General features: G+C 44.0%; 2 protein-coding genes across 2 annotated transcripts; both read right to left on the reverse strand.

Moving 5' to 3' along the window:
- Positions 1–365: 365 nt before the first annotated feature.
- On the reverse strand, positions 366–11,901 carry fga (fibrinogen alpha chain). The gene is made up of 8 exons (XM_072458806.1): positions 11,802–11,901; positions 10,591–10,686; positions 7,342–7,525; positions 6,025–6,170; positions 5,833–5,931; positions 3,710–3,868; positions 1,830–2,418; positions 366–1,026 (listed from the first exon to the last, which is right to left on the reverse strand). Exons 1-8 carry the CDS (start codon positions 11,850–11,852, stop codon positions 374–376), a joined length of 1,977 nt encoding a protein of 658 aa, XP_072314907.1. The 5' UTR covers positions 11,853–11,901; the 3' UTR covers positions 366–373.
- Positions 11,902–13,816: 1,915 nt separating this feature from the next.
- On the reverse strand, positions 13,817–19,267 carry LOC140371659 (uncharacterized). The gene is made up of 6 exons (XM_072458843.1): positions 19,241–19,267; positions 17,478–18,004; positions 17,131–17,231; positions 14,469–14,603; positions 14,158–14,263; positions 13,817–13,992 (listed from the first exon to the last, which is right to left on the reverse strand). The coding sequence occupies exons 2-6, from the start codon at positions 17,983–17,985 to the stop codon at positions 13,904–13,906; spliced, it is 939 nt and encodes a 312-aa protein (XP_072314944.1). The 5' UTR covers positions 17,986–18,004; positions 19,241–19,267; the 3' UTR covers positions 13,817–13,903.
- Positions 19,268–22,394: the final 3,127 nt, after the last annotated feature.

Below are 22,394 nucleotides of genomic sequence, written 5' to 3' on the forward strand. Positions count from 1 at the left end.
TACCGTTTCATTTGTTCCGTTTCCCCCAGAATTAATTCAAACTGTGACATTAATAAAAGGCAATTTTTCTAAAGCACAGAATTTCCATAACATTAGCATAAGCCTAGCTACATGACTAGCAAATGCCAATTATAAATGTGCTTTTATTCTAGTATTTGAGCAGCCTTTTTATTCTAACTTCTGTGACATGTATGGTCAGAAGTAACACCTTCAAGTGTGTTTTTTAAATAGATTTCCTTGTATTTTTTCTTGTAATAAAGCCAAACATGTAATGATGGAATTGTTGCGGGCTCCTATCGATATTTAGTGTTTCTGTCACTATAAAACGATTTTCATGCTAGGCCTATGCATTTAAATAAAACGTATTTTTGCTCTAAAACGCTGCCGCTCGTAAGAACATCCTCACTTGTTTCAGGCTGTAGTTCGGAGGCTTGTACGTCGGCCACACCACGCCGTTTTCTACGCGTTTGTCGGCCCCTTCGCGATAGACGCCGTTTAAACTAGCCGCTCGGCACCCACCGTACCACCAACCTCCCCCGAAGAACGACGCGCAGTTTTCGCTCCCGGCGTCATTGCGTCGATCGTACGTGCTGAACTTCATCCCGCTATGCGCCGCCAAAGCGTCCCCCGCGTCGCCCGTGTAGCCCGAAACGTGCAACGGAAACCCCTCCGCCTCCGAACCGACTTTTATTACGTATTCTGCGCTGGCTTCTCCGCCCTCCCAATCCACCAGCTCAATTTTCAACATCGTTTCGCCCTGATTGGTCAAAAGATGTAGGTTTTCGTTGCCGAGCCAAAATTCGCCGCCCCCCTGCGCGTCAACGCTCCCGAATCCCCCGCGATACTCGGCCCACGTGCGGTTGAAGCTAAGCGCGCCGGATTCGCGTCGCTGCGCTAAAAGCCAGCCGCCCATGAGCCCCTCCTGCTGGCAGTAAACGGTCACTACAGGAGCCGAGGGAGCCGGCTGGATCTTAAATAGTCCGTTCGACTCTCCGTTCAGGTGGAATTGGTTGGCCGCCGCGCAATCTGCGGACACAGCGCAAAATGTGGAGTTAGCGAACGAGCTCGCGGCCAGAGAAGCCTTTTTCAAATTTACTGATTGTGGATTTCTTTCAAGTTTTTGGTAGAATGTTGTGATTTTCCTCTCGCAGATGGGGCAGGAACTAGAAATCAAATTTTTTTTTAATGTTTTCTAACGTTTCGACTTATTTTACTTCTTAGGTCACATTGAATTAAAATTTTAAGCAGATTTTGACGTTGTAATGGGGTTGAAATGTTTCTTGACATTGTTTTAGCGTTTGCAAATGAGGAAATATTGAGCAGTTTATAAATCCAAACTATAATAGAACATGTCAAATGTCTTCAACAATAAACTTCTCAGTACACTTCATGTTTTGGTACATAAGGCTAGCTAATGCCGGCACAAAAGTCTAGTTTGTCTTGGGCTGAGAATCTAACAAGTAAACAGAACACCGTGGCATTGTTTCAGAAGAAGCTAAAGAAGCTACACAAGTTTGATCTGTCTTTAGTACGAAAACAAAAATGGCTAAATTCTTCTTGAACAATTTTGCCATTAATTAAATATACATTTCTAAGAAAAACACGGGAAACAATGTACTTTGGAGCAAACTTTCAGAAGCCATTTTTCTTTGGAACTGTTTCGAAAATGTATTTGAAAAAAGCGCATTTTAAGCCTTTTCTGCCTTCATTCCATAACGTTTGATTGTTTGTCTGTTTGTCTGTTTTTGACCAGATATTCACATACTACAGATTCTCAGCCCTCCGAAGCCTCCATCGTTAGCGTTACTCTGTTTCCGACGTTCCGGTACCTTTGCCCACGTAGTCGGCCTGCCGCTCGACCCGCGCGCTCTTCACACTCCGCGCGTGGAAATCGGGAACGTCGTCTTCCGCGTTATCCGTCATGAACGCCCCTAGATCAAGCCCCGCGTCGCCGCCGAAGGGGTCGGCGAAGCTGGTTTTGGAGTCGCTGAGGCTTCCCTTGGAGCTGGACGTGTAGTGGACAGTTTTGGTGCCGGAGCCGGACAGACTGGGAAACAGCGACTCCATGCCGCCTTTGCTGAAGGTCTCGCACTCGGGACCGCCCTCCATGTATTCCTCCATTTTCTGTACGGGCCCGTCGCCGTTGTCCACGACGACGGTGCGGACGCGCTTGGTGCAGGAGACGCTCTTGGTGGTGACGCCGGGCTGGCCGAGGGAGTCGAAGCCTCCGCCCATACCGAAGCCGCCGCTGTCCCCGAGCTCAGTGATGGATTTGTGAGTTGTTGAGGAGGAGGAGGAGGAGGAGGAAGAGCTGGAGGTGGAGGTGCCTGAGGAGAGGGAAGTACCTGGGACTTTGGAGATGGTGGCGGGAGAAGAGCTGGAGCCCTCCTCCTCCAGGAACAGCTGCATGGTTTTCACCTGAAAGACAATTTCATTTTAGAGATGATTGTTGGGGATAAAAGAAGAGGTCTAATTCAGCAATTGTTCTATTTTTCTTTTTCAGGCTTGGTTTAGGTTTAATTTGGTCATGGTTAAAGGGGCTGTACCCAATTCATCACGTGATAAAGTAATATCTGTTTTACACAAGTACAAATATACTGCAAAACCAGCCCTTAAAAAAAGAGACTGCTGCGTGCTGTCTGCTTCTAATTATAAGTAGTCACATTTATATAGATTTACAGTGATGGTAAACTCTGCTCTGGCCTCTGAAAGTTGTGAAAACCCTGAAAACGTTAGGATAAGTGAACCATAAATAAAAGACAGCTGTAAAAAGCCTAAAAAAAAACTATAACTGCCTCACACACAACAGAGAGTCAGAAACATCTTTAAGGACAGAAATGCCATCAGTTAAACAGCGTGTCATCCCAAAGTCTGTATCAGTGATGAATGTGAGCTTCGGTGTTCCTGTTGTTTATCTGGTTTTCTAAAATTGTTTTCTGGATTTTCTTCTTTTAGACGTCAGATACACTAAGCTAAATATTGTGTTGAGTTGTAAATGTTATATTGGTTATCAGACGGTCGCATAGGCTGACCCGATTTTCACATTTAAAAACTGGGACACACCCGGGATGGGATGGGGAAGTGTAAAAAAAAAGAAAGAAAACACTAAATTTGAATGCACTCGATCATTTATACCTCTTTCGTGGCTCAATCGTGAGCCAGTGTATAATCTGAGAGACTTTTATCAGTGGAAATTAGTGCATCTTTTGAGTTTTGGTTATTTCAGAGCCAGATTTTCTCTGGTTTGGCTAAAGAAGCAACACTAGATTCCCTTCTTTACTGTCGGAAGGTCTCAACGTGGTCAAAACAGGGACAACTGGGACATGTCTTGACTAAAATTGGGACAAATCAATGGTTTTGGACACATCTGCCGGGACATGGGACTCAAAACTGGGACTGTCCCGGGTAAATAGGGACATCTGGTCACCCTACGGTAGCAGCTCTTTCACATTTTACTTGTGTTTTGAGCTTTTACTGGTGAACATTTCATCTACTAAACCTCCTCAACTTCTATTGTAATACAATTTTAACATGATCTTTTTGGATTCTCTTCTTTAAACACTAAATGGATCAAAATAAAACTGGTGTCGCACGGACCTATTCATCCTCCTTTGCGTTTGAAATAATACTTATAGCTCTACTTGATTGGCGTGTCGAAAAGCGCCCCGTTAAACTGCGCATGCGTCGAAAAGTGCGTGTTTGCCTTCACCTCGGGGAACATGTCCTCGGTCTTCTGCTGAGCCATCTGGGGGTCCTTGGACTTGTACACGCTGTTGACCAAGACGTCCTTCAGCGGCCGGCTCTTCATCAAGTGCAGCGTTCCCACGCCCTCGAAGTTCTTGTCCGACAGCGTGTTCAGCTGGTTCGTCTGGAATAAGTAGCAGTGATGTTAGCGGTGGTCGCCTTGCGGCGCTCGCGGGAAACGATGACAGTAAAAAAAAAAAAAACGTTCCGATGGCGCGTTGAGCAAAAGACGGGGGTCGAGTTGAAGCCGATACGCAATAGTTAAGCTTTTTATTATTACCCAGAAGCCTTTTTGCAAGAGTCTAATTACCGTATTTGAATTTTTTCATAGTTTGGTACGACGTAAACTCCGGAGCGACTTATATGTGATATAATCAACACATTACCTCTGGAGTTTGTGGAGTTGTTTAGAAGTGACACAGAGGAAGAAGAATTCAATGGATTTAGTGATTTGGGGTAAAACTGATGCTTTGGTAAACTTGTTAGCATGTTCTTTATGCTATAGTTAAAGGTGGTATGGACGATTTTTTTCAGCAAATTTTTTTATCATATTTCCTCGTGGCGTGGATAAATCATTTGTCCTGCCACGTATCAATCATAAAACGCACCTATCGCTCACCTGCAGCCGCGTGCGGTTCGTCCCCACGTTTCCGCGTGCCTAAGCGCATGGATCTATCATAATATAGTTCCCTCAGTGTACGCGGCAAAATGAAGACGGAGAAAGACGGTTCGAGCTGACGCAGAAGTGGACAGAAATCTACGGGAGACGAGAGATGCGATGCGCTCCGTTGCGCTAATAAACAAATGCACGTGTGTGTTGTATCAGTCCACACGGGGGAGTGGCATGTGCACGGGGGAGTGGCATGTGCACTTCCACCTGCGTTCTCAAATCGCCCAAAAATCGTCCATTGCGCCTTTAACTGAATAACTGTTCATATGTTACGTTAACATACCAGACACTTATCACAGTTCTGTCTGTGCCTCATGTAGCTGAAGGTGTTAGCGTTAGCATACGTCATGTAGCTGAAGGTGTTAGAGTTAACATACGTCATGGAGCTGAAGGTGTTAGCGTTAGCATACGTCATGTAGCTGAAGGTGTTAGCGTTAGCATACGTCATGTAGCTGAAGGTGTTAGAGTTAGCATACGTCATGGAGCTGAAGGTGTTAGCGTTAGCATACGTCATGGAGCTGAAGGTGTTAGCGTTAGCATACGTCATGTAGCTGAAGGTGTTAGCGTTAGCATACGTCATGTAGCTGAAGATGTCAGCGTTAACGTACGTCATGTAGCTGAAGGTGTTAGCGTTAGCATACGTACACCTATTCACCATGTTCTCTCATCTCTTACTATTTTAAACTGCATTTACAGATGAAATGTCTGTTCTTGGTCTTGGATTTTATCAAATAAATCCCCCCCCAAAAATGCGACTTATACTTCAGTGCGACTTATATGTGTTTTTTTCCTCTCTATTATGCATTTTTTGGCTGGAGCGACTTATACTCCGGAGCGACTTATAGCCCAGAAAAATCGGTAACTCTGATTTTGACGCCATTAATTTACAGTACTTTTCAGGAACTTTATGGAAAAAGAAGAAGATATCAAAACTTGACCAAAAAAAAAAAAAAAAGCCCGCCCAAAAGGCTCACAACAACAAGCTCGACTCCGACGGTCCCTCATCTGCCTGAAGAGTGGGTCCAGTTCGCCTCCGACGGTCCCTCTTCTGCCTGAAGAGTGGGTCCAGCTCCAGTCTCCCTCGTGTCCGTCTGTGAGAGTCGGATCTCTCCTTCACTGGAACTCCTCCAGGTTTCTACGCTTTTTTCCCAAAGAGGTTTTTTTTGTAGTTTTTCCTGGCCGAGAAGGAGAGTCTAAGGACAGAGGACCCTGGGACATCGTCCCTCGCCACCACAGACATTGTCTGACTCAATCGCCACCACAGACATTGTTGATTCATTTCTCCCTGTGGCCCTCAGAGGCAACTGTTGTTGTGATTTTGGGCCTTACAAAAATAAATTGATTTGATTTGAACAACAACAACAACAACAACAACAACAACAACAACAACAACAACAACTCTCAGATAAGTGTCAAACCTGCTTCTCCAGAGCCACGTGCCCCTCGCCGTCCACCTCGTAGCTGTTGTATGCCTTGCACGAGCCTTTGCAGGTGCGCAGCTTCATGTCGATGTCCACCTTAGTTCGGGCATGCGGGAAAACAAATCGCGACCGTTAATTGCGTGCGTATCGAAAGCGAAATCGACTGCGCTTCGCCGACGTCGCCCGTACCTCGAGCCTCTGCATGTCGGCGACCTGGTCCCTCACGCGTTCCTTCAGGGCCCCCAGGACCTGCAGCTGCTGGTCGATCTTGATCTTCATGTCGGTGATTCTCTGCCTCAGCGTCTGCGCCACGTCGAGGTAGTTGTTGTCGTTGCCTGTCGACGCACAAACAACGCACGTCTTTGTATTTTCATGGCAACAACAAAAAGGATGAATTGCGTAGTTTTCTCTTCACGGGGGAGGCACGGCTTTTCCCGGATGATATCTCCATGGAAACACGCAAGCCCAGAAAGACCCGGAAGAAAAGTTACACAAGGCACGGTTTGACTGGCTCTGATCCCTAGACCGTGTTGTACCTGAAATACACTTTTTGATTCGCAAGAAGACGTGGAGTAATTCCAAGTTTGTGAGACGTGGCTAAAGCTAAATTTATCTACTTTGCATTTGTCGTCAGCATTTTCCACATTATTTTCACTTCTCTGCTTGCATTGGATAATGTTAGACGCATTATGACCTGGAAATATAATCGTTTGGGTCTTGACAAACGCGAGTGCCGTGCGACGATGAACTGGAAACGGCTGATGCTAACGCTAACGTGCTTTGCTAGCTTTCAACATCTTAACTTATCACAAAATCAAGTCAATGCTCGGTGAGAAAATAATTCTTTTTTTGTCTGTATCTGGGAGGATGGTGGCAGAGTGGCTAGAACTATCGCCTCGCAGCAAGAAGGTCGCCGGTTTGACTTTCGTGCGTGTTTCCCCCTGTGTCTGGGTGGGTTTCTCTTTAGCTTAAGAGTTCCAGGAGCTGACACGATTGTATTTCAGATTTGACTAAACATTTTGCCTGTTTGTACTTAGTTTGACCATTTGTGTAACGTTTATAATTGTACTTCCTGGTTGGACATAGCGTATATGGCATAGGCTGAGCTAATTTGACAGCTGTTACCTAGCAACCAGACTCCACACAAAATGACACAACAGCTCTGATCTGACACACAATAACACCATAAAACACTTTTATTTTGTCGAACGATGGTTTAAAACTGTCAGAAAAGTGTTGTCGGTGTAAACTGTCTCTGTGTCGCACACTGATGACATCACAGAGGGATTCAAGCTCTACTTCCTGCCATTTTAAACTCTTATTTTTCAAAATGTCTTCACAAACTGCAACTTAACGGAAGTAAAACCGTGATAAACATTTAACACTGGTTCTACACCACCAAACTAAGTCATTATTAGAAAACCATCTGGAACTTAATATGGACCTTAAACGGGCCGGTACAAAGAAAACTTAAATTACAAAGAGTCTGGTGGTGTTTTCGTTCACCTGAGTGGAGGGTGAGCTTCTCGCGCAGGAAATCAAAGGTCTGCTTGGAAACCTGGTCTGCGGAGCGGTGCTTGGCGTTGCTCTGGTCCAGGAGGCTGCGGATCCTCTCCACCTTCTTCAGGAAAGTGTGATCGTATTTCTCCAGCAAACCCTGGATCCTGCAGCCCGACGGGCACTTAGGACCCTGTGGGGAAAAGACAAGTAATCTGACGTCCAGGAGTGGCCCAAAGACAATGTTTCAGAGGTGTCCATAGTGGCCCATAAACAATGTTTCAGAGGTGTCCATAGTGGCCCATAAACAATGTTTCAGAGGTGTCCATAGTGGCCCAAAGACAATGTTTCAAATGTGTCCATAGTGGCCCAAAGACAATGTTTCAAATGTGTCCATAGTGGCCCATAAACAATGTTTCAGAGGTGTCCATAGTGGCCCATAGACAATGTTTCAAATGTGTCCATAGTGGCCCATAAACAATGTTTCAGAGGGGTCCATAGTGGCCCATAGACAATGTTTCAAATGTGTCCATAGTGGCCCATAAACAATGTTTCAGAGGTGTCCATAGTGGCCCAAAGACAATGTTTCAAATGTGTCCATAGTGGCCCATAAACAATGTTTCAGAGGGGTCCATAGTGGCCCATAGACAATGTTTCAAATGTGTCCATAGTGGTCCATAAACAATGTTTCAAAGGTGTCCATAGTGGCCCATAGACAATGTTTCAAAGGTGTCCATAGTGGCCCAAAGACAATGTTTCAGAGGTGTCCATAGTGGCCCAAAGACAATGTTTCAAATGTGTCCATAGTGGCCCATAAACAATGTTTCAGAGGTGTCCATAGTGGCCCAAAGACAATGTTTCAAATGTGTCCATAGTGGCCCATAAACAATGTTTCAGAGGTGTCCATAGTGGCCCAAAGACAATGTTTCAAAGGTGTCCATAGTGGCCCAAAGACAATGTTTCAGAGGTGTCCATAGTGGCCCAAAGACAATGTTTCAAATGTGTCCATAGTGGCCCATAAACAATGTTTCAAAGGTGTCCATAGTGGCCCAAAGACAATGTTTCAGAGGTGTCCATAGTGGCCCATAGACAATGTTTTAAATGTGTCCATAGTGGCCCATAGACATATTTTTAAAGGTGTCCATAGTGGCCCATAGACAATGTTTCAAATGTGTCCATAGTGGCCCAAAGACAATGTTTCAGAGGTGTCCATAGTGGCCCAAAGACAATGTTTCAAATGTGTCCATAGTGGCCCATAAACAATGTTTCAAAGGTGTCCATAGTGGCCCAAAGACAATGTTTCAGAGGTGTCCATAGTGGCCCATAGACAATGTTTTAAATGTGTCCATAGTGGCCCATAGACATAATTTTAAAGGTGTCCATAGTGGCCCATAGACAATGTTTCAAATGTGTCCATAGTGGCCCATAAACAATGTTTCAGAGGTGTCCATAGTGGCCCAAAGACAATGTTTCAAAGGTGTCCATAGTGGCCCAAAGACAATGTTTCAAATGTGTCCATAGTGGCCCATAAACAATGTTTCAAAGGTGTCCATAGTGGCCCAAAGACAATGTTTCAGAGGTGTCCATAGTGGCCCATAGACAATGTTTTAAATGTGTCCATAGTGGCCCATAGACAATGTTTCAAAGGTGTCCATAGTGGCCCATAGACAATGTTTTAAATGTGTCCATAGTGGCCCATGGACAATGTTTGAAATGTGTCCATAGTGGCCCATGGACAATGTTTGAAATGTGTCCATAGTGGCCCATGGACAATGTTTGAAATGTGTCCATAGTGGCCCATAGACAATGTTTCAGAGGTGTCCATAGTGGCCCAAAGACAATGTTTCAGAGGTGTCCATAGTGGCCCATAAACAATGTTTCAGAGGTGTCCATAGTGGCCCATAGACATAATTTTAAAGGTGTCCATAGTGGCCCATAGACAATGTTTTAAAGGTGTCCATAGTGGCCCATAGACAATGTTTCAGAGGTGTCCATAGTGGCCCATAAACAATGTTTCAGAGGTGTCCATAGTGGCCCATAAACAATGTTTTAAATGTGTCCATAGTGGCCCATAGACAATGTTTTAAATGTGTCCATAGTGGCCCATAGACAATGTTTCAAAGGTGTCCATAGTGGCCCATAGACAATGTTTCAAAGGTGTCCATAGTGGCCCATAGACAATGTTTTAAATGTGTCCATAGTGGCCCATAGACAATGTTTGAAATGTGTCCATAGTGGCCCATAAACAATGTTTCAAAGGTGTCCATAGTGGCCCATAGACAATGTTTCAAAGGTGTCCATAGTGGCCCATAGACAATGTTTCAAAGGTGTCCATAGTGGCCCATAGACAATGTTTCAGAGGTGTCCATAGTGGCCCATAAACAATGTTTCAGAGGTGTCCATAGTGGCCCATAAACAATGTTTTAAATGTGTCCATAGTGGCCCATAGACAATGTTTTAAATGTGTCCATAGTGGCCCATAGACAATGTTTCAAAGGTGTCCATAGTGGCCCATAGACAATGTTTTAAATGTGTCCATAGTGGCCCATAAACAATGTTTTAAATGTGTCCATAGTGGCCCATAGACAATGTTTCAAAGGTGTCCATAGTGGCCCATAGACAATGTTTTAAATGTGTCCATAGTGGCCCATAGACAATGTTTGAAATGTGTCCATAGTGGCCCATAAACAATGTTTCAAAGGTGTCCATAGTGGCCCATAGACAATGTTTCAAAGGTGTCCATAGTGGCCCATAGACAATGTTTCAAAGGTGTCCATAGTGGCCCATAGACAATGTTTCAAAGGTGTCCATAGTGGCCCAAAGACAGAGGTGTCCTGACACTGTTTTAGAAATCGAGACATTTCGAATTTCACCAGATTGAAAATAACATTTGGTTGAAAGACAAAATCCTCTTGATTTCTAAAATATTTTAACTTTTTCCTTTTCTGGACACTATTTGTAGTTGTTGGGGTTTATTTTTAACTTGGTCTTATGTTTACATCCTGCAGATATAATTATGACGTTTAATGGAAATGTCATAAACAATCTTTCTTATGTGAAGCGTTTTTGCCCTCGTGTTCCGCCCTTTTAATTTGAAAACCAGATAAAAATACAGAAAATAAAATAGAAAATAAAACAATGTGAAAACACCATGTTGTTTTCTAGTAAATAGTTAAAAAAAAAAACATAATAACGCCATAAAAAGGAAAGATCACATCATGTTCGTTGCTGTAATAACAGAAGTGAATCTTGTCGTACCCATTCGTCGTCGGTGCAGAAGGGCCATTCTTTTTGCGTGGCACATTTCTCGGACCTGGTGTTGGGGACGACCGGCCGCGCCCCTCTGGGATCGATCTGGAGAAAAACAAAAATCAAAAGGACCATGAATACGTTCCACCCGACCCTTTCCTCCCTCCTCATCGCTCCCGTCGCTCTTTGGAAAGGAAATAATGATAGTGTATTCATTTGAAACTTCTTGTAGTTTACGCACATAAATATAAGACATTTTAAAAAAATTTCATCAAAGAAGTTTTTCATCCTGTCATGTATTTTATGTGTTAAAGTAGGCTAACGTTAACTGCAGTAAATAAGAGTGTTACTTGTGTCACTATTATTTATTTATTTAACTTTTTATTAAGAATATAAGAGTTTTTTTATAAGAGGTTTTTTTATAAGAGCTTTTCTATTAAGAGTCTTTTTGTTTTTAAAGCTTTCTATAAGTTATCTGTCCTTTTACTTCTGCACCTACTTGAGTTGCAACCCTGAAATTTCCCCATTGTGTGGACAAATGATCTTATTAGCATAGCCACGCAACAAGATGTAAACACGTAGCATTAGCTGCTAACGACCTGAAACAAAGCAGCTGGGCCTCAGTCTGGAGTGACCGCTGTAAGTCCACTGGTCCCTCCCGTCCACAGTCCGGACAAACGGGGTCTTTTGGGGGCGTGACAGACGAGAAAGAGTCCTTTGTTTTCGGACTTTTTTTTTCGTCCTCAAGATGGCGGCGGCAACGAGCGCGTCACGTCACTTCTGTCCCGCAAACCGCAATAGCCGAGCAGCGACCACAGCGGTCTGGTTCGCCGTGCGAGGGATCTCAGTTTTAGTTGAAGCTAGTCCCTCGTGACAGCGGCTCGTTTGGTTGCCCCGGGTTGCTACGGTGATGCCCACAGGGTCGAACTGTTGCCCGAACTATCCATGAATACCAAACCTCTAACCCCGGCGTAACCGTTCGCTCTACTTCCCCCTGCACGCGTCTGAACCATCTCTATCTTTCACTGTTCCTCCCTTTTTGAGACTTGTTTCCGTTCAAAAGATATTTGTTTTAGTCGCTATGGCAATGGTCGCGGGCAATTTTGATGATCTACAAAAAAAAAAAAATCTTAAAGCTGCACAATATCAAGTTATTTGTCGGGTCCGCAGCCTTTACATTTACATTACATCGCCTTTAATTGCCACGTTTAAGACCTCACCTGCGCCGCGGCCGAACAAACCAACGCGAGCGCCAAAGCGTAAACCTTCATGTCGCCGTGTTCGTGGTAGTGAATGATGCGCTCGTTCCAGGCGGAGCTCGTTTTGTCCGCGCGCGAGCCCGACTCATCGATCGCCGTGACGTTTGTTTGCGCGGGTTTAAAGTGCACGCCGGACGCGCTCTTACCGGCAGAGGCCCAACGCAAACACTGCGGGGAAAGCGTGGCGGGACAACCTGGGACATGAGGACAAATGTGTCATAGGATTCAGTGTAAAAGTCTGATGATTGTATTTCAGATTTGATCAAACATTTTGCCTGTTTTTTCTCCAATTTGGCCATTTCTGTGACGTTTATAATGCCACTTCCTGGTTTGACGTGTCCAGCAAATGTGACATAGAGGTAATCCCGCAACTGTTACTTAGCGACCAGATGGTAAACAAGGCCCAAAGTCCGTTACAATCATACACTAGTTACGATTTGATAAATAAATACACCTGACGACACTTTTATTTTGTCACATGACTGTTAAAACTGTCGTTAAAAGGTGTAAGTTGCTAGAAAATTGTCTGTATTTTGGATGGAATGGCGCTTTTTTTGATGACATCACAGAGGGATTCTGTCGTAGCGCGCAGCTCTAATATCTGTAATTCCTTTTATTTGTCACATTTTCTTCACAAACTACAACTAGACCAAAGTAAAACTATGATAATTATTGACCAAAGGGACTATCTCACTGATATAATTAGAAAAGCATGTGAACCTGTCACGTGGACTTTAAAGGACACATATTCTGCATTATTTGCCTTGTTATTGGCCCTTAAACAGGCTCTTGCATCTTTGCTTTTGGCATCTCATGTTTTAGAACGTTTAGCACACATGACTATCTATTTAAGCTATCAGGATTTGTGCAAACACTCCATCTACTGGCTGCAGAAGGGGGAATGAACAGACGCTAGCTTTCCCCCACATGCTAATACAAGCACGGAGTTATAATGAACATGATTTAAGGTCTGATTCAGTCTATGGATGATTTATGGACTTTAAACGGCACAGAAGACCTCCAGATCTGTACCTTTGACGTCACAAATGTGGGAGAAGGGGGAGGGAGGACTTCCTGTGCCACAGGTCTTTGTTCTGTTTTACTGTCTTTCTCTTCCCCAGGACTACACGAGGTCCACATCCAGACCAAACCTGATAACAGCTGCTCTTTTTCTAACCTCGACCTGAACTGTGCCAAACCAGACCGTGCCAGACTTCTTCAACCATTTCTGCAAAGATTTCATGACTTATTCACCCATATTACACCAGAATTGGGGCCTAAAAACCAGGGACTAAATTAGACAAAGGTTCAGACCAAGTCTAAGTCAGGGCTGAACTGACCCAAGGACCAGGACCAAAACAGGACTAAACCAGGACTAAACCAGGACTAAACCAGGACTAAACCAGGACTAAACCAGAACTAAACCTGGACCAAACCAGGACAAACCAGGACTAAACCAGGACTAAACCAGGACTAAACCAGGACTAAACCAGCACTAAACCAGGACTAAACCAGAACTAAACCTGGACCAAACCAGGACAAACCAGGACTGAACCAGGGCTGAACCAGGGCTAAACCAGGGCTACACTAGGACTAAACCAGGGCTAAACCAGGACCAAACCGGGACCAAACCAGGACTTAACTTGGGCTAAACCAGGACTAAACCAGGGCAAAACCAGGGCTAAACTGGGACTAAACCAGGACCAAACTAGGACCAAACCGGGACAAGTGTGCAGCCACTTTATTTCATCTTTTTATGTGCTACTATTCTTCATTTGAAAGCCGTATTTTGCCAAGAAGCCTTTAATTTAAAGTGTTAAAGTTAAAGGTCTTGTTTAGTCCTGGTTTGGATCTAGATTTTGGTTTTGTCCAGTCTTTGGAAAAACAAAAAAAGCAGTCTCAGAACGTGGTTATTTGTATTCATTTATTTGCTCTTTAATTCTGCTCATCGTTAACAGTTTTCCTCCTCAATTTAAACGTGAAGAAAGACGGCTCGACATCGCGGCGTGAGTAAGTTGAACTTGGCCGATGCAGAGGAAGCCGCTCGGATCTTATGAACGATGCTAATATTCGTGTCCCCAGACCTCGATTTTTTTGCCACAGACGAACGGCAGAAGCTCGCTGCAGCCGGCGGTGGCCCATTGGTGCTTGTCTGGGAAAGGAACACAAAAAACCCTTATTTTACACAACAATCTTGGTTGAAATCTGATAAAAGTCATTGTAATCTTTGACTAGGATTGGCTTGAATTGGTAAAACATTTTAGTAGTTGATGTTACAGTCACAACATCTGCTTGAAAACAGATTTACTTTTATTACATCCATAGTTGATCTTGAGGCAGCTGTTCTCTTTGGCCTTGTACTTGTCACTGTACCAGTCCTCGAACTTGAACTGGGAACCGTCACTCCACATCCAGAAACAGGCCTGAAAAAGAGAAGACCAGGACTGAACTGGTACTGAACCGGGACTGAACCAAGTCTGAACTGGGACAAAACCAGAGCTGAACCAGAACTAACGCCGTGTTATACTGGCCTTGGTTCTTTTTTGAGCATATTTTGAGCATAGATTGGTTTCAGTCCCATTCATACCGCCGAAGAAAGTCTAAACCCGGTCTAAACCCAAACCGTACCGCGACGGCGTTGGTGCCTCCGACCCAGCTTTCGGGGAAGCTGTGGGTGTATCCTTTGGTCAGGACCTGGAGGAAGTGGTTTGTTTTGGGGCAGGTGATGGACGCCAGGTGCCCCTCCTCGAACTGGCAGTAACTCTGGAACACACAGGACACTTCGGTTCATGGAGCAGTAGTAGTAGTAGAAGTAGTAGCAGCAGTAGCAGTAGCAGTAGTAGCAGTAACAGTAGCAGCAGTAGCAGTAGCAGTAGCAGTAGCAGTAGCAGCAGTAGTAGTAGTAGCAGTAGTAGTAGTAGCAGCAGTAGTAGTAGTAGTAGTAGTAGTAGCAGCAGTAGCAGTAGCAGTAGCAGTAGCAGTAGCAGTATTAGTAGTAGCAGTAGCAGTAGCAGCAGTAGCAGTAGCAGCAGTAGTAGTAGTAGCAGTAGTAGTAGTAGCAGCAGTAGTAGTAGTAGTAGTAGTAGTAGCAGCAGTAGCAGTAGCAGTAGCAGTAGCAGTAGCAGTAGTAGTAGTAGTAGTAGTAGCAGCAGTAGCAGTAGCAGTAGCAGTAGCAGTAGCAGTATTAGTAGTAGCAGTAGCAGTAGCAGCAGTAGCAGTAGCAGCAGTAGTAGTAGTAGCAGTAGTAGTAGTAGCAGCAGTAGTAGTAGTAGTAGTAGTAGTAGCAGCAGTAGCAGTAGCAGTAGTAGCAGTAACAGTAGCAGTAGTAGTAGTAGTAGTAGTAGTAGTAGAAGTAGTAGCAGCAGTAGCAGTAGCAGTAGTAGCAGTAACAGTAGCAGTAGTAGTAGTAGTAGTAGTAGCAGCAGTAGTAGTAGTAGTAGAAGTAGTAGCAGCAGTAGCAGTAGCAGTAGTAGCAGTAACAGTAGCAGTAGTAGTAGTAGTAGTAGTAGCAGCAGTAGCAGTAGCAGTAGCAGTAGCAGTAGCAGTATTAGTAGTAGCAGTAGCAGTAGCAGCAGTAGCAGTAGCAGCAGTAGTAGTAGTAGCAGTAGTAGTAGTAGCAGCAGTAGTAGTAGTAGTAGTAGTAGTAGCAGCAGTAGCAGTAGCAGTAGCAGTAGCAGTAGCAGTATTAGTAGTAGCAGTAGCAGTAGCAGCAGTAGCAGTAGCAGCAGTAGTAGTAGTAGTAGTAGTAGTAGCAGCAGTAGCAGTAGCAGTAGCAGTAGCAGTAGCAGTAGCAGTAGCAGTATTAGTAGTAGCAGTAGCAGCAGTAGCAGTAGCAGCAGTAGTAGTAGTAGTAGTAGCAGCAGCAGTAGCAGTAGCAGTAGCAGTAGCAGTAGCAGTAGCAGTAGTAGCAGTAGCAGTAGCAGTAGCAGTAGCAGTAGCAGTAGTAGATACCATTTCACTATTTAGTTCAACGAGAATGGACCCTCTAGAGCAGTGTCTTTTTGCCCATCGAAACTTCAAAGTAGTAAATTACTTAATTAAATTTAGATCAATGATGCAGACGAGTCAGATCTGTGTTTCACTGTCGGCAGGTGAATATGAACCAGTGGATGTCACTGCATCCAACAGATCAGTTTGTGGATGCAAAACAACTTTTTCCAGCTGAACTCAGACTCAGACAAGACTCAAATCATCGTTTTTGGCCCACAGAAACAAAGAGAAAGTGTTAGCGTCACCTCCAGAGTCTCGCTCTAAAACCTACAAACCAAATTATAAATCTGGGGGTAATAATGGACTCAGACTTGAACTTTAACAGACACATCAAATCAATAACATCAGCAGCTTTTTACCTCTAAAAATAATCTAAAAATCATTGCCAACATCAAAAATATAGTGTCTAAACCAGATTTGGAGAGACTTATCCACGCGTTTGTCTCCAGTAGATTAGACTGTAACGGCTGCTCACTGGTCTCTCCAAACGAGCTGTAAAACAGCTGCAGTACATCCAGAACGCTGCTGCTCGGGTCCTGACCAGAACCAGGAAGTACCATCACATTAGTCCTGTTCTCAGGTCTCTGCACTGGCTCCCTGTGGCTCAGAGAAGAGACTTTAAAGCAGCTCTGCTTGTGTACAAGTCTCTCCATGGCCTAGCACCAAAGTACATCTTGGGCATGTTAGTGCCATATGAACCATCTTAGACTCTGAAGACCTCAGAGACCGGCCTCCTGCTGGTGCCAGAGTCAGTACTAAACATGGACCGGCCTCCTGCTGGTGCCAGAGTCAGGACTAAACATGGACCGGCCTCCTGCTGGTGCCAGAGTCAGGACTAAACATGGACCGGCCTCCTGCTGGTGCCAGAGTCAGGACTAAACATGGACCGGCCTCCTGCTGGTGCCAGAGTCAGGACTAAACATGGACCGGCCTCCTGCTGGTGCCAGAGTCAGGACTAAACATGGACCGGCCTCCTGCTGGTGCCAGAGTCAGGACTAAACATGGACCGGCCTCCTGCTGGTGCCAGAGTCAGGACTAAACATGGACCGGCCTCCTGCTGGTGCCAGAGTCAGGACTAAACATGGACCGGCCTCCTGCTGGTGCCAGAGTCAGGACTAAACATGGACCGGCCTCCTGCTGGTGCCAGAGTCAGGACTAAACATGGACCGGCCTCCTGCTGGTGCCAGAGTCAGGACTAAACATGGACCGGCCTCCTGCTGGTGCCAGAGTCAGGAGTCAGTTCTGGCCATGTAGTTCCAGTTCTGGTAGATTCGGGTCTGTAGTTCCTGTTCTTACTGACCTCGGCCTCGACCCAGGACTTGGGGGAGTCGATGTAGATGTAGCAGTGGTCGTCAAACTGAGTCCAGTGTTCGGGGCAGCACGGCTTCATCGGCATAATCTCTGGAACCCAAAAGAAGTCATGTTTTAGTAACAGTGATTATTAGCGATTATGAGTTACAGAGAGATTCTGTACCGTGAACTTGTAGCTGCACGTTTTGACAAACAAATGCTATATGAGTGGATCATGTATTTAGAAAGTCAACGTTTTAGTATTTTTGGCACACTTATGTCAACTGCACACCAGAGGATTTTTAAATTTAAACAGATCGAGAAATCTTTTTCCATTTATAAACTGTAAACTCAAACCATGGTGCTCCTCCATCTCATGGTGCTCCTCATGGTGCTCCTCCATCTCATGGTGCTCCTCATGGTGCTCCTCATGGTGCTCCTCATGGGAGTCCTCATGGGAGTCCTCATGGGAGTCCTCATGGTGCTCCTCATGGGAGTCCTCATGGGAGTCCTCATGGGAGTCCTCATGGGAGTCCTCCTCATGGGAGTCCTCATGGGAGTCCTCCTCAGACTTTTCACAGTGAGGAGGTTCTTCTCCTGGATAGGTCTTGGTTCCTGGGATCATCTCTCCACTGTAGGGGTTCACGCACCAGCACGAGCCCACAGAACCCCAGCACTGCAGCCGCCTGAAGTTCCCGTTTCCGTCGCACTGCGGGAGGTACTGCCCGGGGTTGGGGTTGGTGATGTTGTGGACGATCCAAGCACAGGCTCCTCTCATGTCCTCCAGATCCATCCCCCCGTGGTGGTTTGGGGCGGACTCGACCAGGACCAGGGCGGCCGCCAGGAACAATAGCTGCGTCTTCATGGTGACAACGAAACAAGATCTGGAGAAGGAAGAACAGGGCAGAATTGTATTTAATCTATTTAATGCTTTGGTATAAGTCTGTGTTGATAAAGTATGTCTTTATCTATGTCTTTATCATTCCATTGACAATATTCTGATTAGTTATGGGTAGATACATTTGTATTTTCAACCTTAAAGACAGAAAACATGGAACGTGGGAGAGCAGCAAAAGGAAATAAAGTGTTTACATTTCATTTCGTCCAAACTCTGTCGTTTTTTCCATTTTCCTTGATTCATTTTTGGGATTTATTGCCTTCTTTCCGGCTGCCAGAAGGATGTATCGATCTACTGCGTCTATGGCAGGAGCTTTGAGGCCCAGATACAACGTTCTTAAATCCAGATGTCATTATTGAAAACAGTCTGTAATATATCTGATATTGTTCCCAGATCTTTCACTCAAGTTGTGAAATATATAAAGTATAAAATGACCAAACACAGACAGTTTGGTCTGTTTAGCTCTGGATTAGAACCCTTTTGTTCTAGTCCTTGTCTAGTCCTGGTTTAGGCCTTGTCCAGTCCTGGTCTAGTCCTGGTCTAGTCCTTGTCTAGTCCTGGTTTAGTCCTTGTCTAGTCCTGGTTTAGGCCTTGTCTGGTAGTTATCTAGTCCTGGTTCAGTCTTGGTTAAGTCCTGGTTTAGTCCTGGTTTAGTCCTGGTTTAGTCCTGGTTTAGTCCTGGGTTCTGTCCCAGGTTAGACTCAGTTTTATGTGTGTTTGGGAAAGTGTGTAAAATCATCAACTGTCTAAAGCGATTATTAATTTTTTTTCAACCCACAAATAATCATATTTTGCACTGGTTCATGGAGCTTCTCTCACAAAGACTTGTTCCATTGACTTTATAAATAAAATATTTGCGTGAACAGAAATAAGTTGGATTCAAATTGGAATAAAATGTAGGTTAGGAAAGAAATTTGGGTAAACTCCATCTTTTTTTTTAAAGCCTGTATTAAAAAAAAGCACATTCTCAGTGTAAATATTCATACAAATCTTTCCAAATATCAACTTTACTGTAGAATAAATATGGGCCAAAGAATTCAACAGTTTGCGACAAATAAATGTTACTAGTTAAATTCAAAGTTAAAAAATAGATTAAAAATGAAATAATAATAATAATAACGATAAGAATAATAACAAGAAACAATCTAGATTCACAAAAGAATCATTCCAAATTCAAAACAGCTGAAATCATGGCACCTTCAGTATGACGAGGAGGTCTCACCTGTGACAGACTCTGTGGGCTGGAGAAGAACCATGCAGGTGTTCAGCTGCTCCGTCCTTAAATACACTCCACGTCTTATCTCCAAAAGCATCCGATACATTTTCCATCCCACGTTCAGCGTCTGCTTTTGTGCCACGTTCAATAGAAAGTTCAGACTTATTGAGTTCAGATTGTATCTTCTGGACGTGACTCAACAAAGTACAATGAGCATCCAAACAAAGGGATGACGATCACCTTTTTACTCTGGAGGATTTATCTATCTAGTACTTTATTTAACATTTTGTTTATTTTTTCATATTTAACTCATTTTTATTTTTCACATTCATAAACATATCAAAACAAACAAAGAGGCATAAACAATAGTAGAAAACGTCACATTTAGTCTGTCGCAGTCCGTCCTATTTGTCCAGTCTCAAAGTGAGTCCAAAAGTCCATTTTAAGAACGTCAAAGCAACATTTTTCTATTCAAATTATTTTTTTGGAACGCCAAAAATCATCACCACAGCAGAAAAAACAGATTCAACGATGTTCACAGGGACAATGTCCCAAGCTCCCGTGTCCGTAGAACACTGTCCCAGCATCCCGTGTCCTTAGACAATTGTCCCAGCATCCCGTGTCCTTAGACAATTGTCCCAGCATCCCGTGTCCTTAGACAATTGTCCCAGCATCCCTTGTCCTTAGACAAATGTCCCAGCATCCCGTGTCCTTAGACAATTGTCCCAACATCCCGTGTCCTTAGACAAATGTCCCAGCATCCCGTGTCCCTAGTCAATTGTCCCAGCATCCCTTGTCCTTAGACAAATGTCCCAGCATCCCGTGTCCTTAGATAATTGTCCCAACATCCCGTGTCCTTAGACAAATGTCCCAGCATCCCGTGTCCTTAGACAATTGTCCCAGCATCCCGTGTCCTTAGACAATTGTCCCAGCATCCCGTGTCCTTAGACAATTGTCCCAGCATCCCGTGTCCTTAGACAAATGTCCCAACATCCCGTGTCCTTAGACAAATGTCCCAGCATCCCGTGTCCTTAGACAAATGTCCCAGCATTCCGTGTCCTTAGAAAAAATGTCCCAGCATCCCGTGTCCTTAGACAAATGTCCCAACATCCCGTGTCCTTAGACAATTGTCCCAGCATCCCGTGTCCTTAGACAAATGTCCCAAGCTCCCCTGTCCTTAGACCCTCCTTCTCGGCCAGGAAAATCTACCAAACATCTTTGGGGAAGAGTAGAACCCTTGACTCCCTCTCTAATTACACACTATGCACACAAATAAAACACACTACGTATCCACCAACAACAGGGCAGGTCAGTAAAGTTTGGGGGGTGCACACTTCACAAACTCCTTTAATCTGATTACGCGGCTTTAATAATCGGATTAAACCTGAAATGTACTTCGCTCATCAGGACCAACGTTGTGTCCTTTTCTTCAGCTCTGACAGGGTTCTGGCAGGTCACGAGGATCTGAGGTGAACCACTGCACAAACCACATAAACACTTGTAAAAAAAAAAAAAAAAGTTTAATTTTGCATTTGCTTAGCATTAGCATTAGCGTTAGCATTAGCGTAAGGCGGGAACTCATAATGTTCAAGAGAGAAATAGCCGAGTTGTCTGGAAATCGCAGCTTTACTTCGTCAATGAGCACGTCTTGTTTAGTTCCATGTATTTGTTTATGATGCGCTTTAGTCTCACTGCTACTACAAATACTTTTACTTCAAATAATCCTTCGTCTGTACTTGTACTGTTCCCTTGACTCTTGCCTTTGTCCTGAAGCTTGGGTCAAAATAACAAGGAAGAGAAACGAGATCTCACGCTTTTTCTCTCGCGACGACACTTTTCTGCGAAGCAAATCTGACATCTCGAGTTACTAATTCTGTCTTTTTCTTACGACAAAAGACGCGGATGAAAAGGAAAGACTGCGGTTTTAGTGTTACGGTCTCTTTGTGCATCTCGTGAGACCGTCGTGTCAAAACGTGAAAACAATTCAGATCCGAGCGTCGATTGCGGCGAAACCCTGTTACATAACGAGGGGAGATGACTTTGCACTTTCTGAGCTGAACTCAATAACAAACATTAAAAAAACGCAATTTTAAAGGCGCTTTTAAGTCGTTTAACTCTTCTAAAGCCGCCGTATTGTCGTCATTCCGCTGTTTTTAGTCACATTTTGTCTTTCCTCCCGTTGAATTTGTGGTAAAGCCAGAGAAAGATCGGACAACTCTGCATCTATACGTGTAACAAACCAGAAGTAAGAGCCAAACGCAGCGCTCTGATTGGCTGCACGTCGGTGTCCTGCCCAAAAGATAAAATCATGTAAATATTGACAACATCCCAACACTTTAGAGCCCACTGTAGGAACTGAAAATAACTTTAAATACTTCCTAAAATTAGATGTTAGCCGTATCTGATCGAATTTAGGCTTCGTAGTTGGATTAGCAGATTCAAATTTCTCATTCAAGTCTCAAAAAAAAAAAAAAAGACTTGTTGAGATCTTGTTTTATAACCTTTCTCCTAATTAAACGATTAAACTTTAAATAAGTAAGATTTACTAACTTAATTCTACAAAAAAAGAGAAAGAAAACTGAGAAAGAATTCGCAAACAGATAATTTCACTTATTTCAAGGACATTTTTTGCCCAAAACAAGCTTTAAGAATTTTGCAGTGTAAAGAGGAAGTGGAAAGTTACGGTCCAGTGAGCTTCCAGTTTCACTCTAGCTCTTACTAACATTACATAACGTTCCCGGGAAAGACTTAACAGACTAAAAGTAGACTGGACCTGGTTTAGATGCTTTAGAAATGTGTAAATAAAAACACTCTCAGAACCAGGAGAGTTTCATCGCCAAACAACGACGTAAATGGAGGCAAAATGGGGGGAAAAGAAAAGAAGAAAAAGTATAATTGACAATTACAATTATTATTATTAATAATAATAATAATAATAAATATAGCCTGAAGCGGCGATGATCGGCCATTGCCACCCGCCGCCGCATTTATTTACACCTACTGCTGAATCTTCTCCCCTTTGCTTTACATATGAAGGGAAAAGTTTGCGGTTCCGTCGCACAAAGTCCGTGTCTCTTAGAATAAAAAAGTTGATAAATTTTGATGGTCCACCCCTGAAGATGAGTCTCACCAAATTTCAGGTTAATAGGGCTAATGCTCT

This window comes from Eucyclogobius newberryi, unplaced genomic scaffold, assembly GCF_026437365.1.
Source record: "Eucyclogobius newberryi isolate DKJ021-1_F unplaced genomic scaffold, fEucNew1.0.hap1 SCAF_22, whole genome shotgun sequence".
NCBI classification, from domain to species: domain Eukaryota; kingdom Metazoa; phylum Chordata; class Actinopteri; order Gobiiformes; family Gobiidae; genus Eucyclogobius; species Eucyclogobius newberryi.

Coding starts and splice junctions, on each gene's coding strand:
- fga (XM_072458806.1), bottom strand. CDS start 11,852: ATGAAGGTTTACGCTTTGGCGCTCGCGTTGGTTTGTTCGGCCGCGGCG. Junction 10,687..11,801: donor TTTGTTCGGCCGCGGCGCAG/GTGAGGTCTTAA, acceptor GTTTTTCTCCAG/ATCGATCCCAGAGGGGCGCG. Junction 3,869..5,832: donor ACGTGGCTCTGGAGAAGCAG/GTTTGACACTTA, acceptor TACTTATTCCAG/ACGAACCAGCTGAACACGCT.
- LOC140371659 (XM_072458843.1), bottom strand. CDS start 17,985: ATGAAGACGCAGCTATTGTTCCTGGCGGCCGCCCTGGTCCTGGTCGAG. Junction 17,232..17,477: donor TGAGATGGAGGAGCACCATG/GTTTGAGTTTAC, acceptor TTTGGGTTCCAG/AGATTATGCCGATGAAGCCG. Junction 14,264..14,468: donor GAGGCACCAACGCCGTCGCG/GTACGGTTTGGG, acceptor TCTCTTTTTCAG/GCCTGTTTCTGGATGTGGAG.